Here is a 26,150-nt window from a genome sequence, read left to right on the forward strand (position 1 = left end):
AGAGACCTAATACTTCACGTTTGATAAATTTTCCTAAAATACCATCAATAGCTCCTCTTATTACCTTCAAAAAATATTTACTGGAGATACTGAAGATTCCTGAACAAACATATCCACCAGTCTCTAAGATATACTATTTGCCACCATATAAAAAGAAAGAGACAAACCAACCTATTGTGGAAGGAGCTGATGTTTCTTTTGACGTTTTAAATCTCACACAATTGATTGAAGAAGATGACCTGGGTACTAAACCAGCAACTTTATTTGTAACATTCGTGTTACAACCTGATAAACTGGGTATTAAAGGAATTTTTCCGACATTGGGAAGAACTTTTTATGAATTATAAGATCAGAGTGTTCCCAGATGTCGCTAGAACAACCTAAAAGCGGTGTCAACTTTTTCTTAAACTTCGCCCTAGGGTTCTGCAAATGGGTGGTCTGTTTTGGTTGAATTTTCCTTGTAAACGTGTACTGAAAGTTAATTTGGTAAAATATGTATTTTACGATCCAATACATTTAATCTTTTTAGAGTCAAGAACTGGGGTTTCTCCAATTGCACAACCAGTAACAATACCTTCATCTACTCCGTAGTATTATATGAATGGTCTAAGATTTTCTTCTATTTCCTTTAATCTAAGTGAAATTTATTTCCTGGAACTTACCTTGTTCTCCTTCTTGTTTGTGGACTAGAGATTGGGAAGACTACTTATTTCCTGTATAATTGAGTAATATGGTGTTAATATTATCATTCTTTTTTGTATCTTTTGTTTATCAAGAGTATTCTTGATTAATTTGTGAAAATATAAAAATAAAATTTAAAAAAAAAAACATGGGCTTACAAAGTTACATAGAGGAGTATTTTCAAAGCACTTAGAATTACAAAGTTACATGGAGGGGCATTTTCGATATGACAACTAAGTCCAACTTTGCACATTTTGCACAAAATGTCCAAAATCTGAATAGGAAAGAAGTTTGTTTTTGAAAAAGAAAAATGACTATTTTTTTTTCGAAAATACTGTTTCGAACAAGGTTTTGTGCTTTGGACATTTTGTTTTTTGGTCAATTTTCGAAAAAAAGAATAAGTGCAAAATGTAGAAAATCAAGCCATTGGGATGTAGGAGCAGCCAGCATTTTTAGCAGACTGGTCCCTCAGACAACCCAGGAGAGAAATGGGGCACCCTAAGGGGCACTGCTGTGGCGTTCATATAAATGCTCCCAGGTATACATCTCACCTTTGCTCCCTTATTTTGTCCCCGAGCCCTCCAAAACCCACCGTCCCCCACTGTACACTACTACAATAGCCCTTATGGGTGAAGGGGGCACCTATAGGTGGGTATAGTAGGGAGGGGTCATAATTTCCACCACGAGCATGACAGGTAGAGGAGGGATAAAGAACCGAGTCCCCCACTCCACAGTGCACTGCACCGACCACTACACTACTCCAGGGGCCTGTATGCTGCTCTAACAGACCTGACTTTAACATCTGAGGCTGTCATAGAGGCTGGTAAGTCATATTTTTATTCACATTTTTTGGGGGTGGGAGGGGGTCAGTGACCACTGGGGGGGGTATTGGGGGGTCATCCCTGATTCCCTCCAGTGGTCATCTGGTCACTTAGGGCACCTTTTTGTGCCTTATTCATTATAAAAACAGGTCTAGCTCAAAAGTCTTAGTTTTAGTTTTGTTTTGTTTCATTATGGCTGAAAAATGTCTAATTCTTAGGAACACCTAAATCCCCCCCTTAAAATGTCCCCAATACTCCCCCTTGAGCTTTGGATGCACTGCAGCGAAAAGGATAGAAAAATGTCTGAAAAATAGGTTTTGAAAATACTGATTTGGATGTTTTTGTGAGAAAAACGTCCAAATGCTGTTTTATGTCACTTTTTAGACATTTTTCTCTTTCGAAAATGAGCCCCATTGTAACCTATGGAACTTTGTAAATCTAAGTACTTTGAAAATGAGCCCCATAGTAGCATATGGAACTTTGTAAGTCTATGGTGCTTTAAAATGAATCTCTTAACCTTTTCAGTAGTAGTTCAAAGCATGTTGCATTCAGGTACAGTAGGTATTTTCCTTGGAGGCTTTCAATATAACTTTGTACCTGAGGCAATGGAGAATTTAGAGTGTAATTTTATAACACCGACTAGCTTAAGTGTCTGAAAGCGCATCTTCATTTAAAGTGCAGTCACTTATATCAGCCCTATAGCCGGTTTAATTGATCGCACCTAAATTTAGCAAGAATGTGCACATTTTGCTCACACTTCCCATCCAAATTCTGCCTATGTGCATGCCCACAAAAGTACGCACCATTGAAATGACATGTGTATTTTCACACTGGTCAGTATTTTATAAGAAGTTATTTATACACATACATTGCCACTTCCACATGTAAATGGCTAAACTACCAATATTTATGTGCACTGTTTGCAACTGAAACTAAGTGCTACCTGATACTATTACCCCCCCCCCCCCCCCCCCCCCGAGGAGGCTTGAGTAAGGCCACAAGGAAAAGCAGCAAGACTTGAACTCTGGCGGCCCACTGCTCCAACTGCCGGGCTACTCCTTCACTTGACATTGAGATTAAAAGGATCTTTTTACTCTCAATACGTGCTAGTGCATCTTGATAAATAGGCCCCTATGTGAAGTACTACACAGGACACTAATGATGCGCTGCCCTACGCAGACCTATGTGTACACATATACACACGCTTCATACTAACACATCACATATGTAAGCACCTCAAGAATGTACAAATACATGAACTGGTTCACATAAATTTTACAACAGCTTTACATGAAGTGGATCAGAGGAGCCAATGCTTGCCAATATCACATATGCATTTCAGCTGGACGCAAAAAGCTCCTTAATATGGCTATAAAAAAATTAGGCCGGTCCTGCCCTTGCACCAGTTTGTCTTTCCCTATCTCTGTGCTATTGACCTAAACAAGCACGTAATACTTGGATCTCACTGTGAGGAAGGGGAAGTTGTTTACCTACGTTGATCTCATGATATCAGGGACACCCAAATTAAGACAGCCAACTTTAGCTCCCTTTGGCTTGTCAATGGATTTTCATGAGGCCTGGCTAATACTAAGAGAGCAGCACCCCCGTGTGGCAAAGAGAGGGATCATTGCAGTTAATGCCCTCCAAGATGTTTTCACTCTTTTAGCTCAGAGGAGCTCGTCATTTTAAGCAGAGACAGCAAACCGCACCAAGCTCTTCCAAATGTAGAAAACCTCCATTTTCAGCTGTATGTGAATTAGTACTGTATTGGCTGATCTTATTTGAATATATTACTGGAACTCATGCTAAAATCTATTTAAGATAAACTGGCAGGAGGACAGAACTCTTCTGTAACAATTGTTTAGAAAATGAAATGTTAAACCAATTCCTGGGGTGGTAGCAGTGCCATGTGGGAGACCCAAGGGTTTGATTCCTGGATCAGCTTCTGGCTAAGGAAGCATCTGAAGACTCGATTGGTATGGTGGTTGAGAAAGAATGAAGTGGGTTGTGGCCCCTGCACATCACTGTCACCCTCAGTATATACCTGAATGTTTCTGTCATCAGCAGGAGCAGCCTTGAAGATCTCATCATCACCATGGTCACTGTGTATTCCCACCACTTGCTCTTCCATCTGCAACGCAAACAAGCATGTCATAAGTGTATCATACAGAGCAAGCAAAAGAAAGCCTGAGATGTAACAGTAGTGCAAAGCAATTGCCACACACTTAGCACAGGCGCTGGCCCCATCATGCACCATCACTACCAGATGCTAGCTAGCTATGCTAGACCTTTCCTTATCCCAACAATTGCCAGGATGATGACAACCAACACTATAGGTTAAATAATGCTGCGTGTTGTCCAAATCAGATGCCAACATACTCCACAAATCAGCACTGCTCAGAAACACAGCCAGTGCCAGGGTTGATCTGTCATAGCTGCTTCTACCAAAAATGTCTGCAGAAAAGGGGAACACTGGAGTCTCTCTCAAACACAGCCTCTGGCTGCCAGTCCATATCTCCCATTCTCATGAGGTCTTACAAAGGGGCTTCCCAAACCTGTCCCAACAGCCATTCAGGTTTTCGGTACACCTACAAGGAATATGGCATGACACAAATTTGCATATGCTATGTCTCCAAATCATTGCCGAGCTCTCTCTTGCATATTCATTATGGATATTCTGAAAACCTGATTGGCTGTGGGGTCCCCAGGACAAGTTTGGGAGCCCACTGGGCTCATTTTCAAAAGAGGACGTCCATCTTTCGACATAAATCGGAAGATGGACATCCTTCTCACAGGGATGTCCAAATTGGTATAATCGAAACCCGATTTAGGATGTCTCCAATTGCACTCCGTTGCAAGGATGGCCAAAGTTCAAAGGGGCGTGTCAGAGGCGTAGCGAAGGCGGGTCTTGGGCATGCCTAACACTTGGACGTTCTTGACCCATAATCAAAAAAACAAGGATGTCCCTGACGAACACTTGGACGTTTTCACTCGTACGTGTTTTTATTACGACTAAGGCACAAAAAGGTGCCCAAAATGACCAGATGACCACTGAAGAGAATCGGGGATGACCTCCCCTTACTCCCCCAGTGGTCACTAACCCCTCCCACCCTCAAAAAACATCTTTAAAAATATGTCGTGACAGCCTCAGAAGTCATACTCAGGTCCATGCCAGATTATGCAGGTCCCAGGAGCAGTTTTAGTGGGTACTGCAGTGCACTTCAGACAGGCAGACCCAGGCCCATACCCCCCTGTCTGTTACATTTGTAGAAGAAACAGTGAGCCCTCCAAAACCCACCACAAGCCCACTGTACCCACATCTAGGTGCACTCCTTCACCCGTAGTGGTGTACAGTTGTGGGTACTGGGTTTTGGGGGGATTTGGGGGGGGGGGGGCTCAGCACTCAAGGTAAGGGAGCTATGTAGCTGGGAGCAATTTATGAAGTTCACTGCAGTGCCCCCTAGGGTGCGCGGCTGGTGTCCTGGCATGTCAGGGGGACCAGTGCACTACGAATGCTGGCTCCTCCCATGCCCAAATGGCTTGCATTAGGACGTTTTTGACATGGACATCTTTGGTTTCGAAAATCGCTGAAAGTCAGAAATGTCCATGTCTAGGGACGGCCAAATTTAAGGATTTGGACGTCCCTGACGGCATTTTCGAAACGAAAGATGGATCCCCGCCATAGAAGGGAGGGGCGGAGCAAGATGGCGGCCGTAACATTCTAACGCGAAACAACTCGAGGAATTTTGCTGGAGTTAAGCCTTTCACATTTGCCTTATAGTTGTTGCTTTAAACAACGATTTACTCTTACCTGTTTACCACGATGCCTCATACTAAGAGAAAGGCTTATGTTAGAACGGGAGCCCAGCCGGTTCTTACATCGACACCAACCCAGCAAACAATCGAAGGATATCTCGCGAGAACCAGTCAGGCGTTGGGAGTTCCCGCTGAGCAATGTGCGCAAGGAGAAGCCATACTCCAGGGACAGGACATATTGTTGTCCCCCCCAACGCGTTCTCCTCCGCCGCAACCGGCAGAGATCGGCTCTAGAGGGGAATCACGGACCCACGAAAGTGGAGGTCTTGTATCACATCTGGGCCCTATAGCCGAAATCTCTCCCGAGGCCCTTTTACCAACTGAGGCTCAAGCTGCGCCGGTAACACTTGAGGCAATATGGGGGACGCTCCAGACTGTTCTGGCATCAACAAGTAAGATAGAATCTTTAGTAGTAAATGTTCAGACTTTGACTTCTTCTTTTACTACTATGAAAAATGATGTTGCAGATAAGATAAATCATTTATCAGAAGAAAATATTAAGCTGAAGGAAACTACTGTAAAATTAATACAAGACAATACTTTGATACATGGGAGATTGGAATATTTTGAGAACTTTAATAGGAAACTAAACCTACGCTTTTTGAATTTCCCCAAGACCCCAATCTACCCACCGCATGAAATTTTCAAAAGATATCTAATAGAAAATTTGAAATTTTCAGAAGATAATATACCTCCGCTGAATAAAATATATTACCTTCCAATGAAAAAAGATAAGGAAAAAGAAAGCGATATTCAACCGGATGGAAAAGACCTCAACATATCAGAACTATTGGAATCTTCTCTGACAGAGTTTACTGAACGCCAAACTCTCCTGGTATCATTTATTTTTCAGCAGGATCTGGAAAATGTTAGGAAAATTGCGTTGAGAAATTTACAAACCCCATTTTATGGGAGTAAAATTTGGATATTTCCAGACGTAACGAAACAGACGCAAGCCAGGAGAAAGGAATTTTTGGCACTTCGATCAGCAACATTGGCTCTAGGAGCCTCCTTCAACCTGAACTATCCATGTAAATGCAACATCAAATATCTCGGGGTTAAATATGTTTTCCTAAACCCTGAACATTTAAAACACTTTATTGCTCAGAAAAAGATAATTTAATACATGTTTTTGCCTAACAGGTATAATTTGCCTTAAGTAATAGATTTAAAGAGATATAATGTAAAATCTGGTTTAAATTTGGGCTAAGCCTTTCTACTTTGTTGAATTATTTTTTTTCTTATTTTGAAATCTCATCTCCTGAGTAACTGCTTAAACCCCTCACCCTATGGTGGTCTAATACAAGTGATACAATTTTTGTTTTTGTATATTATGTTTATATTATTAATATGTACTACTTTGCCTACTCAAGATTTAAATGCTTGTGAAAAAATTGAAATTGATAAATAAAAGAATAAAAAAAAAAAAAGATGGATCCCCGCCCCTGGATTTCACTGTTTTGCAAGGATGTCCCTTTCGAAAATGCCCCTCGACGTCTATTACCTGCACATACCAAATCACTGCTCCTTTACCCTTATTAGAAATTCTGTCTGTTCAAAATATTTTCCATATATTGTCCCTACTTTATTACCAGCCTCAAGTGCTTTCCCTTTCAACTGCAAGTAGAAAGGGTATGACAGTGGTTTTTGAGGCAGATTTTCAGATAGCTTCTAGATGTGTAACTTTTCGCACCTTGCATATATGTGCCAAGAAAGCTGGCATATATGCACTAAGGGGCCCTTTTACTAAGCTGCGTAGGCGCCTATGCACACCCAATGCACGCCAAATTGGAGTTACCGCCTGGTTACCACGTGGCCCTTGCAGCAATTTCAATTTTGGAGCGCATCTGCTACGCACGTCCAAAAAATATTTTTTATTTTCTGACGCGCAGAAGCTATGCCATAGACCATTACCACCCTGTTATCGCATGAGACCTTACCACTAGGTCAATAGCTTGTGGTAAGGTCTCAGACCCAAAATGGACGCGCAGCAATTTTCATTTTACCGCAGGTCCATTTTCGGCAAAAATGTTAAAAAGGCATTTTTTTGTAGGTGCGTTGAAAAATAATTCTATGCGCGCCCAAAACACGCATCTACATTATTGCAGGCCATTTTTCAGTGCACCTTAGTAAAAGGACCCCTAAATGCACTACATGCTATTCTATAAGGTAGCTCATAAATGTCTTAGTGTATAACTGCAAGGGGAGGCGTACTCATGGGAGAAGCATGGGCATGTCTCCAATTTATGCACATAAAGCTTATAGAATACTGTAAGTTATGCACACTGCATGGTGCACTTAGGTGTGTCGATTTACTCCTGCAATTCTTTTAGCATAAATGGTCGTGCCTAAATGTAAGTTTGCCAAGTCAGGCATATGCTAGTATTCTAGATCTAAGAGTACTCTATCACTCTTTGATCTGCTCAACTCAATCTCCTCACCATTCCCACTTACAGGGAAATTTTTCATGAACATAGTAGACACATCATGTTCTCCTCCCAAGGTCCTAAATTATTGAATTCCCTACCATCCCATCTCAGACAGATTACTTCTTTGACACTTTTTTTTTTAATGAACTTAAAACTTTTCTTTTCAAGACACTTATTCCTAGCTTCTGTGGATGAGGCAGCACATACCTCTTAACCAGATTTCCCTCCCTCTCTGTCTTTTCCTTCTCTTTTCTTTCCTATTTTTATATTGTAGTTCCACCTTACTCCCTCTCTGTATCATGTTTGTCTTAGTTAGAATTCCCCCTTCCTTTTTTTAAGATTGTACACCGCCCAGATGGTTGTCTTGTTGGGTGGGATAGTAAATTTTCAATATACTTGAAACTTCTATAAAGACATCTTGGTACACAGATTCCATTATAGAATCGTGGCTCAGTGTGCAGCATCACCATACCTAACTGGAGGTGCCAAGTTATAGAACTGGTCCCCTTAGCTTCTACATTTTAAATAGTACAAATATCTAACAAATAAACATTTAAGTTCAGATGCTGAATGTACAAGCATGACTTTAAACGTTTTAAGACCTGCTATTTGTCCAGCTGAACTTAAACAAGTAACTTATATGGAGTGTGGCTGGATTTTCACCACTTTTTTTTAACTCCAAATGCTGCCAAAGGTTTGATGTTCTGTTGATGGGAAAATTCAAACAGAAGGACTTAGGTGGTTGCCATCTGCTGCTGACTGCAAAAGTGCTTTTGACTTATCTGCTCAAGTTTACTTGAGGTCTTCTAGATTCACACCAGCTCCTTGTCAGCCCTAATAAAGTAGTTTGGAAGTCTGACTGACATAACTGGATCCACAGGTTTATTGGTTTTGCTATAAACTGGAAGATGTTACATCCTTGGTGTCCCACATATCTACATCTGATGTTTGTCTACAGTTACAAAGTGTCCATGGAGCTTAGTAATGTTTGATAGTCTTGGCGGGGGGGGGTTGGTTGGTCGCCCACTAGGGGGGCTGGATCCAGCGGACCTCCAGCCCCCCTGTCGCTGGGGGGGGAGGGTTGGTTGGTCACCCACCTGAGGGGGGGGGGGACCAGAGGTCCGTTGGACCTCCGGCCCCCGTTGCTCTGGGCAGGGGTAATTGGGGCCTGGTGGTCCCATGGACCTCCAGCCCCTGTGTTTGACAGGTTTGGGCTTTTGACAGCCCAGACCTGTCAAACAAGTGCGGGAGGATTGTGCTGAGCGCATGCTCAGGCACAATTCTCCCGCACTTCTACCCCATGATCAAAGATAATTGCGTGCTTAAATTTGCATGCAATTATTTCTGATCATCGGTGCAATAAAGCCCAGCGCTGTTCCAGCGCTAGTTTAGAGCACTTTCTGGAACAGCGTGGGGCTTTTGATCATCTGCTTGACAGTATCCGAGGCCCCGAGTTAGGATCTGGCTCCTCCTAAAGAGGAAAAGGCGTCTGGCATCAGCAGACGCCCCTCCCAACAGGAAGCCGGCAGGGGAGGCGCCAGATCCTTCAAGGCCACAGCAGCTATCCACACCCTGCACCGAACCCCGGGACCGGAACCACGATCGTACCAGGAGGAAGGGAGGAGATGCCGAGCCCCACCGCAGCACTGAGCCCCAAGACCGTGACTGCACGGGGATGGAGAGAGCAGGAGCAGTGCCCCACAGTGGCCCTCAGTGCCGGCATGCCAGAGGCGGAGCCAGGCAGCCACCTGCGCCATCGAACAGGACTGGGACCCCGACACAGTAAGTCATGACAACAATGTGATGACTTAAAAGTAAAATGTGTGCCGTAAAAAATAGCGTATACATATGCTATCTAAACAAAAAATAAAACAAACAAAAAAAAGAATGAGATCACATATCAATCGGTATTAGTAAAAATGAGACTATAGAAAAGGAGAAAACAGTATAAAATGTTATAAAGTCCGGTCTATGGAACACAAATGAAAGGAAAAACTAACGAAACAGGTAATCCTACCTTGAGAAAGACCTTTGTGATGGACAATCATATAAATCTAATTAGCAAAACATTAGATCCAAATGGACACTACCAACAGTGTATCATATTTTAAATGAAAAAAAAAAGGGCCCCAAAATGCACATGCCTACATGGCGTTTGTGGTGGAAATGACGTATAATCCTATCATAGTCAAACTAGCACAAATGTAAATATATGTGTAATACTATGTAGAGACCCCGGCAAAATTAAAAAAAATTTTAAAATAGAAAGTTAGTGAAAAACTGTTGTATTAAACATAGCGCTATGTAAGTGTGAATGACGTAAACATAAGTACTGAAATGCGTATGTACAAAATGCTGCTATTAAACAAAGTGAAAACATGTAAACGTATGAAAAAGTGGCTGCTTACTGCATATGTGAATGCACATTGTTTATATGGGACATGCAGGTCACGAACCATAAAATAACTTTGCAACAGTAACTGAGAATTATGAGCACAGCTATGCCTCTGTGAACAGGCTACGAACAGGTTAAGAATCACTGAGAAGCTCAGTGGCGTACCAAGGGGGGGGGGGGCGGTGGGGGCGGTCCGCCCCGGGCGCACGCCGCTGGGGGGTGCCGCGGCGCGCGCCTGCTCCTCCGAGTTCGCTAAACTTCGTTCGTTCGCTGCAGCTCCCTCTGCCCCAGAACAGGTTACTTCCTGTTCCGGGGCAGAGGGAGCTGCAGCGAACGAACAAAGTTTAGCGAACTCGGAGGAGCAGGCGCGCGCCACGGCACCCCCCCAGCGGCGTGCACCGGGGGGGGGGTGTCATTTCGCCGGAGGGGGGGGGGAAGGTGTCATCTAGCGGGGGGGGGGGGGGGGGCGCATCGATGCTCCGCCCCGGGTGCCATCCAGGCCAGGAACGCCACTGGAGAAGCTAAATCATAAGAAATTACACAGAATGTGAGTTATGTCAGCTTGCCCTTTCTGTTGAGGAGACAGGCAGATATGGAGTCATAACAAAAATATGTGTAGCAGAAGAATACTGTACATGAATATAGTAATGTAAGGGGAAATTTGCTGCTGACCATGAAAGCAGAGACACTTTGGTTGCTGGGAAGATAGTTTTTGCAAAGTAGGATAACCTTACTGACCTTACTTCTGATAAGCAAATATGTTATGAAGAACTTTGCTTCTGTAAGACAGAATTTACTAGAATATGTTAGAAAATGCTGACTTTGTACTTCCAATACTAGTCTATGGGAGAAAAGGGTATAAAAGGAGAAGTATGGGCAGAGGCAATCAGAGAGTTAATGTCAGAGGTCACGTTTGTGTCCCGGTTGCTGTCTCATATGAGAATTAATTAATTATATTGCTTATTCTAATTGTATTCCTGATTGGTAAATGTAATAAACAATTACTGATAATTCTCATATTACTATAGCCTTCTGTGTCTTTCTGTCTCTCCACCTGGTGGCATTAGGACCATAATCCCTGGTGTGCTGGACATTCCAGGTTACAGGCAACTAGTACCTTTATATCTGGGAGAGGGCAGAAAGATAAACAACATTCGCTCTATGAAGCAGTATGTAAGTAACAAGGATATATACAGACACTAAAGGATATCTCTCTATATAAAAAGCAACACCAACGTTCTAAGAAGCCTCCAGCCGGAAGTGTGAAGGGGGCGAGATATCCGGTTTCCCTATGAGTGTCTGCCCCGCCCTCTCTGTAACACAGTCAGTGAAGGAAAACAGCAGAGCACGAAATCAAATCGCTGGCTCTGTAACAGTGAAGGACTCAGAGGGGGGAGGGGAGAGAGGCCAGAGGGCAGGGACACACACACTCCCACATGCACACAGAAGAAAACATTGCTAGCCCCCGTTTCATTTGCATCAGAAACGGGGCTTTTTTACTAGTGTTTACTAAGGCACGTTAGCATTTTTAACGCACCTTTAAAGTTAAGGCGCGTTAAACGCTAACACGCCAACACATTCCTATAGGCGGGTTTGCGTATGATACGCATTAGCGTTTAATGCGCATTAAAAACATAAACGCGCCTATAGCGCACCTTTGTAAACATACCCCTAAATATGAGATTGTATTGATTCTGCAAACATATTAAATGTCATATATTGAGAAACAGCAGTATGCATATCAATACTGGAATGCAAAGGGACAAAATGGTGTGTACTGCCCATTGTACCACTGGGAAAAACATAATGTGCATTAACAAGGTCATGGACGAATAAAAACTAACAAAAATATGTGTGGTCACACTAAAAAGAAACAGAGTGCTGATATGAAAAAGGTAAAACCTTGGTGATTGAATGCTGTGCAAGTATCTGTGTGCCTTTGATAGTCAAAGAAGCGCTTTGAGTGTCTTACTAAGCTGCTATTCTTACTAGCCAATAAAATAGGGTGCTTCAGATGTCATATTAAGCTGCCGTTGATCCGTTCAAACAAAATATACCAAGTAATAGATATCTGTGTTATTACAATATAGATGTCTCTATACTAAAAAGAATAGTAAAATAAATAATTATATATGTACTAACTAGTAAAAAAGGCCCGTTTCTGGGTGAAATGAAACGGGCGCTAGCAAGATTTTGCGCGGAGTGTGTATGTTTGAGAGAGTGTCTGTGAGAGTGACTGTGTGAGAGTGAGAGAAAGAATGTGCAAGTGTGTGTGTGTGACAGAGTGAGAGTGGGTGTGAGCGTGTCTGTGAGACAGCGTGTGTGTATGTGAGAATGAGTGTGTGCAAGTGCGAATGTGAGTGAGTGTCCTCCCGTCTCCCCCCTGTCAGGTGTCAGGACCCCCTCCCCTGTGGTCTGAGGACCCCCCTTCCCCCCCTGTCTGTGGTCTGAAGGCCCCCCCTCTCCATATTGTACATAATGAACTTTGTATGAACTTGGTTGCTAATAGTGTGTTGAAGTGGAGAATGCTGGCACATTTAAACTGACTGTGGACAGTCATGAAGGCAACCCCTACTAAAAAAATAAAAGCAAGACCATTTTTATAATAATCACTGCATTGCAGTGAACCAAATGGAGCAAGTTGCCACATGCTATCTTTTCCTTTCTGTATTCAGTAGCTGAGAGGCTTGCTTGACTTACCTAAGTGGCTTCAGGTGCAATACAGTGAAAAGAAAGCAAGCAAACGTATGAGCCGCTGCAAGGAGGAAGGCAAGTCGACGTCATCAGGGGGGGTGGAGCGGCGACTCTGGAGGGGGGAGGGAGAGAGTAGTGGGTGCAGTGGCGAGTGGGAGGTGGTGGAGAGAACGGTCCATTGGCCATTTCGTAAGGGAGGGTGGGTGAGGGGGAGGGGGGCGAGCGGTGAGTCGGGAGGGGGGAGGGAGAGAAGAGCAGCGGGTCCACTGGCGACCGGGAGGGAGCGGGGACAGAGGGAAAACAAAGGAAGTAAACCTATGAGCGCCCTCGACGTCATCACGGGGGTGGAGCGGCGACTCTGGAGTGGAGAGAGGGGTCCATTGACCATTTCGTGGAGGAGGGTGGTTGAGGGGGAGGGGGCGAGTGGTGACTCGGGAGGGGAGAAGGAGAGAAGAGCAGCGGGTCCAGTGGTGACTGGGAGGGAGCGGGGACAGAGGTTGGTGTCGAGCATTCAGCTGGCGGAACAGAAGGGGAGTGGAGGCAGGCAGGCGCAGTGGGGAGTCGAGTAGGAAGGCGGTCGTGCTTTCTGATGCGTGAGGGGGGGCTTCTGTGGGTGCTGCTGTGTATTGATTGGTCGGTTAAGTGGTGAGTGTCATCGCTCCGCCCTCGATGTCATGATGTTGTTACGTGAGGGCGGGGCAGACACTCATGGGCAAATTTTGATCTCGACCCCCTCGGAAGTTGCAGAGTTTCTTGAGGCTTCATTAAAACGTTGGGGTTGCGAATTATGTCCGGAAGGGGAGTGGCTGAGGGCGGGTCTATGAGTGAGTGTGAGAGAGTGAGTGTGAGAGTGAGTGGTGCTGACAGCCTACACAGTACAGGGCTTCAGTGTTTCCCTGCCATAGAGTGAGCTTCAGAACGTTGGAGGTGAGAATTATTTATATAGATATATAGGTGTATATTTAAAAAAGGCAATATATTTTAAGGCCCCTAGTCGGGAACATCAGGTCCCAGCAGGGGCAAAGAGAGGAAAGAAAGGAATACCTGTTAGCACTATAAACTACAAGTCCCAGAATTCCCGGGAATTAGTAGCTCACCCTCTGGTGGGGAGAAATCAGGCACACAACCGGAGGAAGAGGGAGGAATGTGAATCCCAGAGGCCCTTACAGCAGGGGAGGGTATATAGAGTATATAGAGAGGAAGACTATAACTCCCAGGAGCAGGGCGGGGGAGGGGAAGATTGGGAGATGCACTCTGATCAGGGGGATGAGGAACAGCTGCTGGGGGGTGGGGAGTTACAGTCCATGGACTGGGGAAATGGGGCCTCACAAACAGAATGGAGGTGGAGAAAATGGAAGTCTCCATGCCTGTTCAAGGAGTATGACAGGGTTTGAATCACTGTAAGCATTAAGAGGTGATTCTCAGGGGGACTGTAGGTTATTGTATCAGATAAGCAGGGCGCTGCTGTCCAATCTAAACCCGGTGGGTGGTTGTCAGGCGATGGTTATCTGACAAGTGAGGGAGGTGAGTCTTTTCTTCTACCTTATAATTTTGAGGAGCGGAAAAGGAAGGGATTGGACAGTGTCTGAAGAGTGTAGTTGGTGCTACCCTGTTTGTGGACTTGATAAGTTTGATTAAAAGAAAAACTGTATAGGGCTGCAGGAGGGTTAGGGAAGGGAAACTTAAAGCTCACATAATTGAGGAGCTACCCGGAGGTGATCTGTGCTGCGGGACAGCTGGGTGAGCTATCCTTGAGAAAAGGCACACTTGAACTTTGGGACTTTGTTTTGAACTGAGAACAATGTGTGTGCCCAGTTAAGATTAGGTTATAAGCCTGTCAAGTAGTGAATCGTGGTGTCTGCAGCAGGCGACTGGGGTCGGAGTTCGGAGCCAGCTTGCAACAGACTGAGGGAGATTTCTAACAGTACTTTCCGGAGACCTGTGGTAGCTGACAGCGGGAGAACTTGATCGTGACTACCGGAGACCAGAAGCTCGGGAGACCGGAAGGAGCTGACAATATATTACAGTGGTTAAATAAAAATAAAAACAAGAGTGAAAGTGGTCAATAAAGTAAAATTAAAAAATGAAAAGTAAAAATTATGAGTAATACGTAAAAGGAGTAAGGATTGGAAATCTTGATTACATATTAGTACGTATATACATATGCCTTCTCTATCATCTAGCAGACAAAAAAATGCAAAATATAAATGCAGAATACAAATATATTCTATACATTGAAATGTTAATAGAGAGAATACCCTCTACATTTGCTAAATCATTATCAAATGAAAAATGAATAATATATTATTGTTAATTAAAAAATAAACAACAGGTGTTTTATAAAAAATGATGGAAGTCTATTTCACTGTTTAAACCATGAGGTATTAAGTGTGTAAATCAAAAACTAGTCTCGATTCTTCCCGAAGAAGCAAATTATCCAAGTTACCTCTTCTCCAATTTCTCTTAAAAATGTTGAACACTAAAAATCTCAAGTCTGTTATGGCGTGATTAGCCATGTACCATTGATTTACCACTCTTCTTCTGAGCAGTTTCCACTCTTCTGTTGATACAACTCCTGTATTCAATGATCCTTGTTTTTATTGCTCTTGTTGTCTTACCAACATAAATCAATGGACACGGATATAGAATAATGTAAATGACAGAAGATGCGTTACAATCAGAATCATGTCATAAAAATATTCTTTTTGAGTATCAGGATGAATAAAAACAGATGTTTCAAATCACAAGCTGCGTACGCTGCACTGGCCACATTTGCGGTGTCCCAGAAAGGAAACAGAAGGCTCTGTGGTCAATTATGGTAGTGTGGATGGAACTAGATGTTCTCTCAGATTCTTGTCCCTTGAATATGCAATAACCAGTTTCTTGCTCCTAAAACATTCTAAACCTTCTAGAATGTGCCAGTGCTGTCGGATAAAGCGTTGTATATATTTTGCCTAAAAAGAGTTCCTCAAAGTACACACTATATCCGGTGTGACTCTGGTATGGGCCTGTTGTAATAAAGTCACTCGATTTTGCTTCAAAGCCTTGGTATATCCTGCTAGTACATGTCTTGCTGGACATCCTCTTGCTAAAAATCTGTCACTCATAATTTTGGCTTGGTGTTTATAATCTTCAAAGTCAGAGCAAATGCGACAGAGGTGGAGGAACTGACATATTGGTAGGTTACTTTTGAGTCTTGGATTGTGGTAACTTGAATAATGTAGAAAGGCACTTCTATCAGTGGGTTTTCTGTGAATGGTGGTCTGAAAAAAACAGTCAATCTTTGTCACTGCAAGATCTAAAAAGTGAACCTTCTCAACATCATATTCAATTTGGAATCTTAAATTGGGGTCTCTTGTATTCAGTCACTGATAAAATAATGTCAACGTATCCTCATTTCCATGCCATAAGATAAAAATGTCATCTATATATCGCTAGTAGATTTTAATGTGATGTGAGAAGGGATTGGACATCAGATGCTCATGTTCAAAATTACCAACAGATTGGCCAAATCAGAGGCCATGCTTGACCCCATGGCCGTGCCTTTAATTTGCTGATAATATATGTTCTCAAAACAAAAATAATTCTTGGTCAAGGCTATAGTAGCATATGTCAAAATCAGATGATTTGGCATACATTTGTGTGTCGTTCTTCCATGCAATGTTTTTTCAATTATGTTGATTGCCTCAAGCTGTGGAATGTTAGCATACAGGAATTTAATATCCAAAGTAACCATAATGGTATCTGTCAATGGACCATCATAATCCTGTAAAACGTTGATCATGTGGGTAGTGTCTTGAACATATGAAGGGATAAGTGGAATAAACGGATGTAGGAAAAAGTCCACAAAATGTCAGACTTGTGAGTTCTTGTATCAAGTAGAGCACTGCTGAGCCCGGAACTCGGACCAGGTTCCGCTTGGCGGCCGGACAACCCTGGGTTTCACCTGCGCTGACTGCCATTCCCCAGAGGCTGAGCCCCTAGGTGCGGGCGGCCTGCAGGACTTATGAGATGGCGCAGGGAGTGGGGTGGTGAACATATCGGCCAGACAGGCAGCAGACAAGAGAGTGATCCAGGTACAGGCAACGTCAATAGGCAGGCAGCAGGTAAGGGAGTAATCCAGGAATAGGCAATGTCAATAGGCAAACAACAGGCAAGAGAGTAATCCAGGCACAGGTAAAGTCAATAGGCAGGCAGCAGGTCAAGAGAGTAATCCAGGCACAGGCAAAGTCAGCAACAAGGGACAAAGTAGAGAAGAAGCACACTACTGAGCAAGTAACACCTACCAAAGTAGAAGCCGAAGCATGGAGACCAGAAAGAGCTCAGCTGATAAAGTGCTGGCGTCTGACATCAGCAGGGAGAAGGAGCACAGCCATAGGACAAGAGCAGGGGAAGGAGAAACCGGAAGACCAATAGGAGAGAAGCAAGGGAAGCCAGGCAGAGAGAGAGCAGACCCAGGTGCATGGAAGCAAAGCAATCAAGGAGCCTGCAGCCAGAGAAGAACTACACACACATGGCTCAGGGCTATGCCAGTCAAGTGTGCATGTCGACAGGACCCCGCACGGCCCGAGGACACCGCTTGCGTTGAGGTAGGGGACATGACATAAAAATAGATAAATGTTCCAAAACAGATCTGTTGCTGGAGATGATTGCCCTACTGGGTGGTTTCTCAAGAGACTTATGGATTTTAGGTAATACGTATATGGTGGAAATTACTGGATGTGCCACCTGTAGAAATTCCTTTTCCTTTTTGGTAATATAATCCATTTTTGATGCAATGTGTATTAAACCTGTGATATCTTTTTTTTATTTCATCTGCAGGGTCCTTTACCAAAGGAACATATAACTCGCAGTCAACTAATTGTCTCCTAATCTCATTGATATAAACCATACGTTTCAAGATGACAATACCGCCCCTCTTATCGGCGGGTTTAATGACAATTCCTGGAAGTACAGAGGTAGGCTGTTGGCAGCAACCAGGCTGAGCGGGGTGGGGGGAGGGAGTCAAGGCAGCAGCAGTGGCAATCCTGGTGGGGGGGGGGGTGCTGGCAATCCTAACTCCATCTCTGGTAAAACCTTTGAACTATAAATGAAATTGTTTTTCTGTGTATGTTAATAGAATAAAAAAACAGAATTTTACATCCTTTAGCTTGAATCTCCTACTTTGCTTTCATTCTCCTCTTTAGCACAGCAGCAAAGAGATGTAAATAAAAGAGAAACTGGCCTGGTCCATTCTCTGCTGAGCTTGTTATTGATGTGTTACTGCTTGAGTCCTAGTCACTTTCATTTTCATATCTTTCTCAGCATGCCAAAATTGTAACACAAATAATCGCCTTGATTTTATTCTTACCAGCTCAGTGGAACGCTGGAAAGTAATTATACATAAAACTGTCTGGAAACAAAATTAATCTTTGAAAGTTTAATAGATTGAAAACAAACTTGGAATAGAGGGAAAACAGGCGAAAAGACGCATCAAGGTCAAAAATGGGCCAGACTGGACCGAGTGTTCCACAGAAATAAAGTTCCCCAAAAAAGAGGCCCAATGTGTTTCTATGAGAGAGGCAGTTCCAGTGTCTGCAACATAGAAATATTGATTCACTGTAATATAGCAATTAAGGAACTCCATCTTTCAAACTGCCCTCCACTCTCATCAAATCTTCCAGCCACAGACACCCTGAGAGCCAACATAGATATACACAACATCTCAAAGACAAACACACAAGCATGCTTAGGCACAAAGGAACAACCACCTAGTGGTGGAGAGGCACAGTAATAACTACTGCCTTGGAACAGTGGCACCCTGTGGTTGATTCCTAAAATCTATCCTGTTGACTGTGACACCTAATGGTTAAATGTATCATCACACTTATGGTTTCTCTACTTGTTTTTCACTCTACTCAACAGCTTTTGTCCTCCTCCTTTACGTTTCCAGCTCAATAATAACTTCCACCAGACAGAGCTTGGGTCCAAGGAAGTTTCATTCATAGATAACCAGGTGTTTTCTATGTTTTTATTTCCTCCTCCCACCTCTTCCCACCACGTAACCCAATCATTGCACCAACTCTCCAAAACTCAACATGTGATCCTGAGCCAGCCAACAATGGCATGGACTATCCCCTCAATTCCAGATGGACCAGATTGGATTGAGGGCTCCAGAGAAATTGTAGCGTCATGATGGGCAGAAATGATGCTTTGTCAACAACTCCAGCAGTGGGGAAGTAAAGACAGTACCAGGCAGACTTCTACAGTCTGTGTTCCATGAGTTTCAACAACTCCAGTATTTGGGAAGTATGGCTCATACTGGAGAGAATTCTACAGTCAATGTCCTGCATATGGCAAAGACAACTTAGGATCAAGTATGCATATTTTATTTTATATCACACTCATATCATATGCTATGAGTGGGTATTATGAAACTCAGTGGAGAAGGGGAGGATCTCTTACAGTTGAATTTAAAAACAGAAATATTGTTAGTTAACAACATTGCTGGTTTGTTGGTTTAATCATGAATTGATAATGTTAGGCAGACTGGATAGAACCCTCCTCCCCCCCCCCCCCCCCCCCGCCTTGTGTAATATGTGCAGCAACTTAAGGCTTGGCTGGCCTGAGGAGTAGAGAGCAAGCCTGGTTGGGGGGGGGGGGGGGGGGGTCAAATCTGCGTCTCTTCTCTTCCCCTCCCCTGTTTGGCTATTCTGTGTACCGCAAGTGTCCCTATAAAGCCAAAGACATGTCATGTTCTTTAATCAACAAACAAAAGGGTTTTACCTTGTTTTTTTTGCTAATACGGAGAAACTTCAGCAATCCTTTTTTTTCTTTCTCAAGCGAGTTACTGCTGACCGAGGAGATTCGACTAGTTCCTGAGGGCAAGAAAACCTGAATTATTTGCCTGTTCATCACAACGTTTCAAAATCAGTAAAACTTTTTTTCTTGCTATAACCTTGAACCTGCCTTGTCTTTATGGCTAACAATTAAAGTCAGATTGTTTCTAAAGACTAAGCAAGCATGTGTCTTGAAAATAATTTCATTCCCCTAAGAAATACTGGGGGTCTGGTTCCTTAAAGCAGTGTTTCCTGGCAAACTACTGTACCTCTAGACCTGAACAGGTGTGCCATGAAAACATCACCAGTGTCTGATGCTCAGGTCCAGCCTACCAAACAGTCTTGCTCTCAATCTCTTGCAATAATAAGACACCAGCAGTGGTTCTGAAATGTGCAGATCTCCCTTCCGTGTACTTGTCTGGCCATACATCTTTCGTCCCTAGCCTCAAGAGTGTGGGAATTAACAGGCACTATTGTAGGGCACAGATTTGTGCAGCACACACTGCACACAGACCTGTCATCTTCCTCCTTCTCGGCCTCCTCTTCTGAGTCTTTCTAGCCTCTGCTGGGGCTTTCAGTGCTTCCCTAGCTTTTCTATTAGCCAAGAGTCCTTCCTATAGCCACACTGTCTGCTTCACAGAGGCTAATGTGCCACACAACATTTTGGTTAATGGGGGTGTGCCTTGTGCTTGAAAAGGTTTGAAAACGCTGCCTTAAAGGATGCCCAGAACAAATTGTTTTAAAAGTTAAGGCCTTCTTGAACCCAGCTTACATTTATCAGTGGCTGATGGGCAGATATCCTGATTGTCTGTTATTTGTTTAAAAGTGAATAACCCAAGTATGTAACCAAACTCTAAGTGAAGAACAGATTTGGAACAGAGAAAAATTAAACGCATTCCCCCCAATATTCAGCGCTATTTAACCAGACAGGAATGGCTCTTGGATGGTTAAATAGCATTTAGCCAGCTAACTGCTACTATTCAGTGGGAGATAGCCAGTTATCTCCACTGAATATTCGCAAGTTAGTGTCTCTCCTCTAACCAGCTATTTCATACAACTTAGCCGGCTAGTCGTGAATATTCAGTGCTGGCCGGCTAAGTTTAGCAAGCAAATAAGACTACATAAGTAACAGTCCAATCTTTGTCCACTCTTAACTTAACTGGCCAGCACTGAATGTTCACTTAACCAGTTAAGTTGGAGCCGGTCCAAAAATCCCCAGCTATTCAATGCTGGTCACTGAAAATGGCCCAGCATTAAGTATCCGGGCTCAGCACCAACTGCGGCACTTATGTAGGCTGCCTCCCACTATCAGCCCCATTTAGTATAAATAATAAAATTAACAGAAAATCAACCAGTTAGATAAATACATCATACACCACTATTAATATAACACAAATTAATAACCCCCCATAAGAGCCCCAACCCCATACCCCAGTAGCATAGCCAGGCTTCCAATTTTGGGTGTTCCTGAGCACAAAGTGGCTGGGTACAAAATTTTCTTTCCACCTTGTTCTCTGTCCCACCCCCCCCCCCCCCCCCCCGCCCGCCGCCTCAAGATCTTAGCAGGTGGGGATCCCCAAGCCCTTCCAATTGAAGCTGTCCTCCAACGGCAGCCAGAACTTCCTACCAAGCTCGGGGAAATTGAAACTGACTGTTGAGCTTGGTAGGAGTTCTGACTGCCGTGGATGTCTTCAGCTGGCAGAGCTTGGGGATACCCACCAGTCACAGCCAAGGTATGCCACTGCTGGGTGGGCCTGAGCCCAAAATGAGTGGCACTACCAACCCAGGCCCACTTGAAGCTACACCACTGGCATACCCTCCTCAAAACAAAACCTACGCCAAAACAAACTAGCACATGCAGGAACATAGTCTGACCATCAACCTGAATAACCACCAGATAAATTAGTCCACTGATCAGAGTTTGCCGAAAAATCCTGGTCAGCAGTTAAAAGTTTGTGCATCTCTCTTGACAGCTGATTCCGAAGGGAAGGGATAACCAGAGAGCTCTCCTACATGTAGTGGATAATCTATAGTCCTTCAGCAAAAAGGTCTGAAGAAGCCCCTCCCTCCTGAGAATGGAGTGAACAACTCAGAAACACGCACAAACCAGACACAACCATAAAGATGTATGACTATCAGATGTAGCATTTTAAGGGGCTCTTTTACTAAGCAGTGCTAAAAAGTGGACAGTGCTACATGTCCTAAAGGGTCAGGATAGGCACCAGGGACCTTTGACTTGTGTTGCCAGTAACAAGGATGCAGCCTGCTGAAGCATAATGCCACTAGCCACTGTGGGCTGCCTGGATGAACATTGGGAATATATGAATTTCTTTTTTTACATTTTATTTATGAAACTTTTAGTATATATAAACAGAAAAGTAATACAATATGCCCAAATACAACAGTAAAAATAATTACATAAGTACATAAAGCATACTGATCCCTCAAGTCCCCTATACAAGATTACTATATACGATATTTCTACACAAAGTCTCTATTACCGGTGTCAGCATGCCTTGTTATTTTTGCTGACATACAGATCAGATGATTAATCTAGTACATCATAGCTTTTGATGTTTCATAGGTCCTAGCTGGGGTGGTGACTTGTTAATATATAGGAAGGAGGATATACAATTGCTCTATTTGTTCTTTTGTTGCATATACTATTTGTTGAGTGTTTTATGATTACAAATGCTTGTGATGTATTCTTGCCTAGGTATAGGTAGGTTATAAATGCAATAAATTATTATTATTATTTTGCTGCATTGTATCCCACATTTTCCCACCTATTTGCAGGCTCAATGTGGCTTACATTATAATGCAATGGCATCGCTATTAACAGAGTAAGAGGTTCAGACATGTTGTTATAATTAATGTACAGAATAACAGGGAAATAGGGTAAATAAAATGATAAATAAATAATAAAACAGACATTTAAAAACTCTGTGCATCAAGGCTCAAGGGACCCTACCCCAGCTTGGGCTGAGATCCCAATCAGCTGGAAAAGGGAGAAAAATAACTGTGCTGCCTTTCCTGATATTTTCAAGATAGCACTGTGATATGTTACTGTATAGAAGTGCTCAGACAGTGCTTCTTAGGATAACTAATTAGCGTGTTCATGTTAGATAATACCTCTGGCAGTACTCCTTTAACAATCAACAACTGGATAAAAGAGGCAAGTGCTGAAAGAAAACAGTCACCACTGGGCCAAGGTGTGATGGCATGGTCTGAGTTTAGAACTACCCCAGTGGTTATAACTGAGCAGAACCACAGCCCCATTGGATTGGTCACTGACAGTTCTGAATTTAATAAATTCTGTATAATTTTTTAAGTTTTTTGTCAATTAAATCTACTTGTGCATTATTTATCTCCTACAGACAAACCCTAATCACAAAATCAATTGTTTTAAGCATGGAATTGACATCTTAATGCAGTTCCCTATTTTAGCCAGCAGGTGGCGCTCTATAGCTTTTCTTTCCATAGAACAATGCACAGGATTGACCCTTTTACTGTTTCTCTCAGAGCATACTAGTACATTTTGACTCATCAATTCATTTATCTCAGGGAATTATGCAGGCTGGTGTTAGGGGGTGCCAACCAGGGCAACTACCCTGAACCCCCTGCTACAGGGGGCTCAAGCCTGCCCAAAGCTGGAGGAAGCACAACCTGATGGGCTTTAAGGCCCCCTTTCAAGTACTTTCCCTGAGCCCTGCCCCTAGGTACTCACGAGTAAAAAAAAACTAGGTGCAGCACAGGCATTCCCAGGGGCATAGTCTGAGGGTAGCTGGGGCACAGCTGCAATGTACATGTGTATTTTATAGACATGTAGGGGCAATAGCTTACAGCCACACATTTACAAATTCTGTGGAGAAGGTTTAAGTTTGTGTTACAGAATGCATGAACTACTGTAGAAGCGATATTGTCTTTATAAAATAGGCACCTTTTTTGGACATATCACATAGGAACCCTGTTAGAAATCCACACCATACTTACAATATTATGCAGCTGACATATTGTTCAACAGAGATGACAAATCTTACTCATTAAGAGTGTGTCACACTCATAGGCGGTCGGTGGCCCAACTGTTTGGGGAGGCTAAAGGGGGCGTGGTTAGGGGTGGGGCCAGGGGTGGAGCTTAAATCCATAATTGTCTGATCACACACAGAAAAAAAAAAATAAAAATAAATGTCACAATTATTACCTTTTATTAAATTTAGATATTAGTTATGTATCATATGTCAAAGAATAAAGTGGTTGCTCAAAGCATATACTAACCACAATCGCTCAACTCCAAAACACTATGCACACTCTGAACCTTACTGTACCATAAATATTACACTGGGCAGAACCTAATACACCAATATACCACCCATACGGAAAATGCAGACCGTCAACAATATTGAAACAAGGGATTATAATATCACAATTCTCATGTAGAGCCACAAAACATCCTAATTCATGTTTAATGTGGGATAAAATGTCATAAATAAGTAAAACTTTTAATGTTGAACACCTAATTCTCAAAGTGGACATATTCCAAACAGTATAATGAAAATAAAATGATCTTTTCTACCTTTGTTGTCTGGTGACTTTGTTTTTCTGATTGTGCTGGCCCAGTATCTGATTCTGCTGCTATCTGTCCTCTTAACTCCGTTTCCAGGGCTTCCTTTCCATTTATTTGTTTACTTTCCGCCTTTCTTCTTCATTTCTTGTCCTACATCCGTAAGTAAAAGCTGGGTCCTCCGCAAACTTGACTGTCCAGTGGATCCAGCTTTTGCCTATTTTCTTCATCCATGTGCAGTTTTTCTACTCTCTTCCTTTTCCGTCATTTCATCTCCTTCCTCACTCCTCCCTCCCCCTCCATGTCCAGCAACCCTCCTCTCCCCTCCCCTCCATCCACCCATGTCCAGCAACTCTCCTCTCCCCTGCCCTCTCCTCTCCCCTTCATCCACCATGTGCAGCAACCCTCCTCTCCCCTCCCCTCCATCCACCCATGTCCAGCAACCCTCCTCTCCCCTGCCCTCTCCTCTCCCCTTCATCCACCATGTGCAGTGTTAGTCGGCCCTCACGCCCAGGATGGTGTAAATAAACTGGACCCTGGTAAGCCTGATGGAAGTAGTCGTGGCGACTCTTCAGGAACCAGTTCCCAGGAGTGAGGAGCAGACAACAGTCACTAACCTCGTCTCCTACTTCTGAAGCAGGAGAGGAATTTTAACTAATTTCAAGATTTTCCCAGTGTCAAGAACAAGAAACATCCACACCTTATACGAAGAAATTTAATAACTTATTTAATTTAACATTCTAAGATTTTAACCAGACAATGTATAAAGTTTGCAATGTAAATTATGTGTTTAACCTTCTTTCTTTTTTTTTTCTTCCACAGGTTGCTTTGCCACACTACCCAATATCAGATAAGTATATCTACACTTGTGATTATTTTCCCACTATTACCCAAAAATTCTTTCCAGGAATCTGTTACATATATAAGGATTTTGATCCTTTGTGTGTTCTTTATGTTTTACAGGATTTTCACCCCACCTTTCCTGGATCCAGGTAAGTACTCTCCCTTCTTTTTATTTTACCCCCTCCCTTTCCTTTCTTCCAATGTCCCAGTTTTCGAATATGCTGCAACACAGTCTCTCTCTTACGCTTCCTTTGGAACGTCGCTGGTCTTTCTTGCGTGGGGGCCCGTGTTCTCAGTTGTTCCACTTCTCCGGCTTGTCCACGTTCTAAACCTCACCCTTAACAACCAAAAAGGAGGCAAGACCCTCTCTCCCTTTCTGTAACTCCCACTTGATGACGTTATTTTTTTATACCTATCAAAACTTTGGAAAAATTTTAACTTTTAAACAAATATAACTATAACTCCCTAGTCTAAAAAAAACCTAACCTTATTTTATTATAGACCCTAAACTAATAAAGGAGCGATCAGGTGATCAACAGGAACCCAACACAACACCTCACAATCACTCTTTCCCCCCCAGTAACCCCAACATTCACATTCAACTCCAAATATATACAAATCAGCCACTCCAGCATTAATTCACCCTTTAACACCAATTCCTTCTTTATTCACTTTCTTCCTGACCAATCACTCCCTTCTTCCAACTCAAATCAACACCACTCACCCTCAAATCACCTATCTCCACCAGCCACTCCAAAACACACCCTCTCCTCACCAGATCCCAACTCCTTCTGCCAACCGCCAACGACTCTGTAACCAAGGATACGGAGCTTTCGGTGACATTCCAAGCCCTTCCCAACCAATCAGCCATCTCCCTCAACATTCCGAGCTTCACTGCTGACCGGCAGAATCTTGGCCAGCAGTGCTAAATCCCCATTTTAATTACTGATTTCCCATAGAAAATAATGGGGAAATCAATAATTAAAATAAAAACCCAACTAAACATCTTCCAATCTACCCCAAAATTCCCATACCCAATAACACTTTTATTCCCTACCTAGCTGTAATTTCAAAATTTAAATTTAACCCTTT

At 43.1% G+C, this 26,150-nt stretch overlaps 1 protein-coding gene across 3 annotated transcripts in view; it reads right to left on the reverse strand.

Annotated features, from left to right (window-relative positions):
- Positions 1 to 26,150, reverse strand: part of COBL (cordon-bleu WH2 repeat protein) — a 459,548-nt gene that overhangs the window by 177,342 nt on the left and 256,056 nt on the right. For all 3 annotated transcript variants that reach the window (XM_030205475.1, XM_030205461.1, XM_030205468.1), the window contains exons 5-6: positions 19,602 to 19,693; positions 3,547 to 3,633 (exon numbers count right to left, since the gene is read on the reverse strand). In XM_030205475.1, coding sequence (XP_030061335.1) covers positions 3,547 to 3,633; positions 19,602 to 19,693 — 179 coding nt within the window. The remainder of the gene's footprint in view (positions 1 to 3,546; positions 3,634 to 19,601; positions 19,694 to 26,150) is intronic.

Source organism: Microcaecilia unicolor, chromosome 1 (assembly GCF_901765095.1).
Source record: "Microcaecilia unicolor chromosome 1, aMicUni1.1, whole genome shotgun sequence".
Classification (NCBI taxonomy): domain Eukaryota; kingdom Metazoa; phylum Chordata; class Amphibia; order Gymnophiona; family Siphonopidae; genus Microcaecilia; species Microcaecilia unicolor.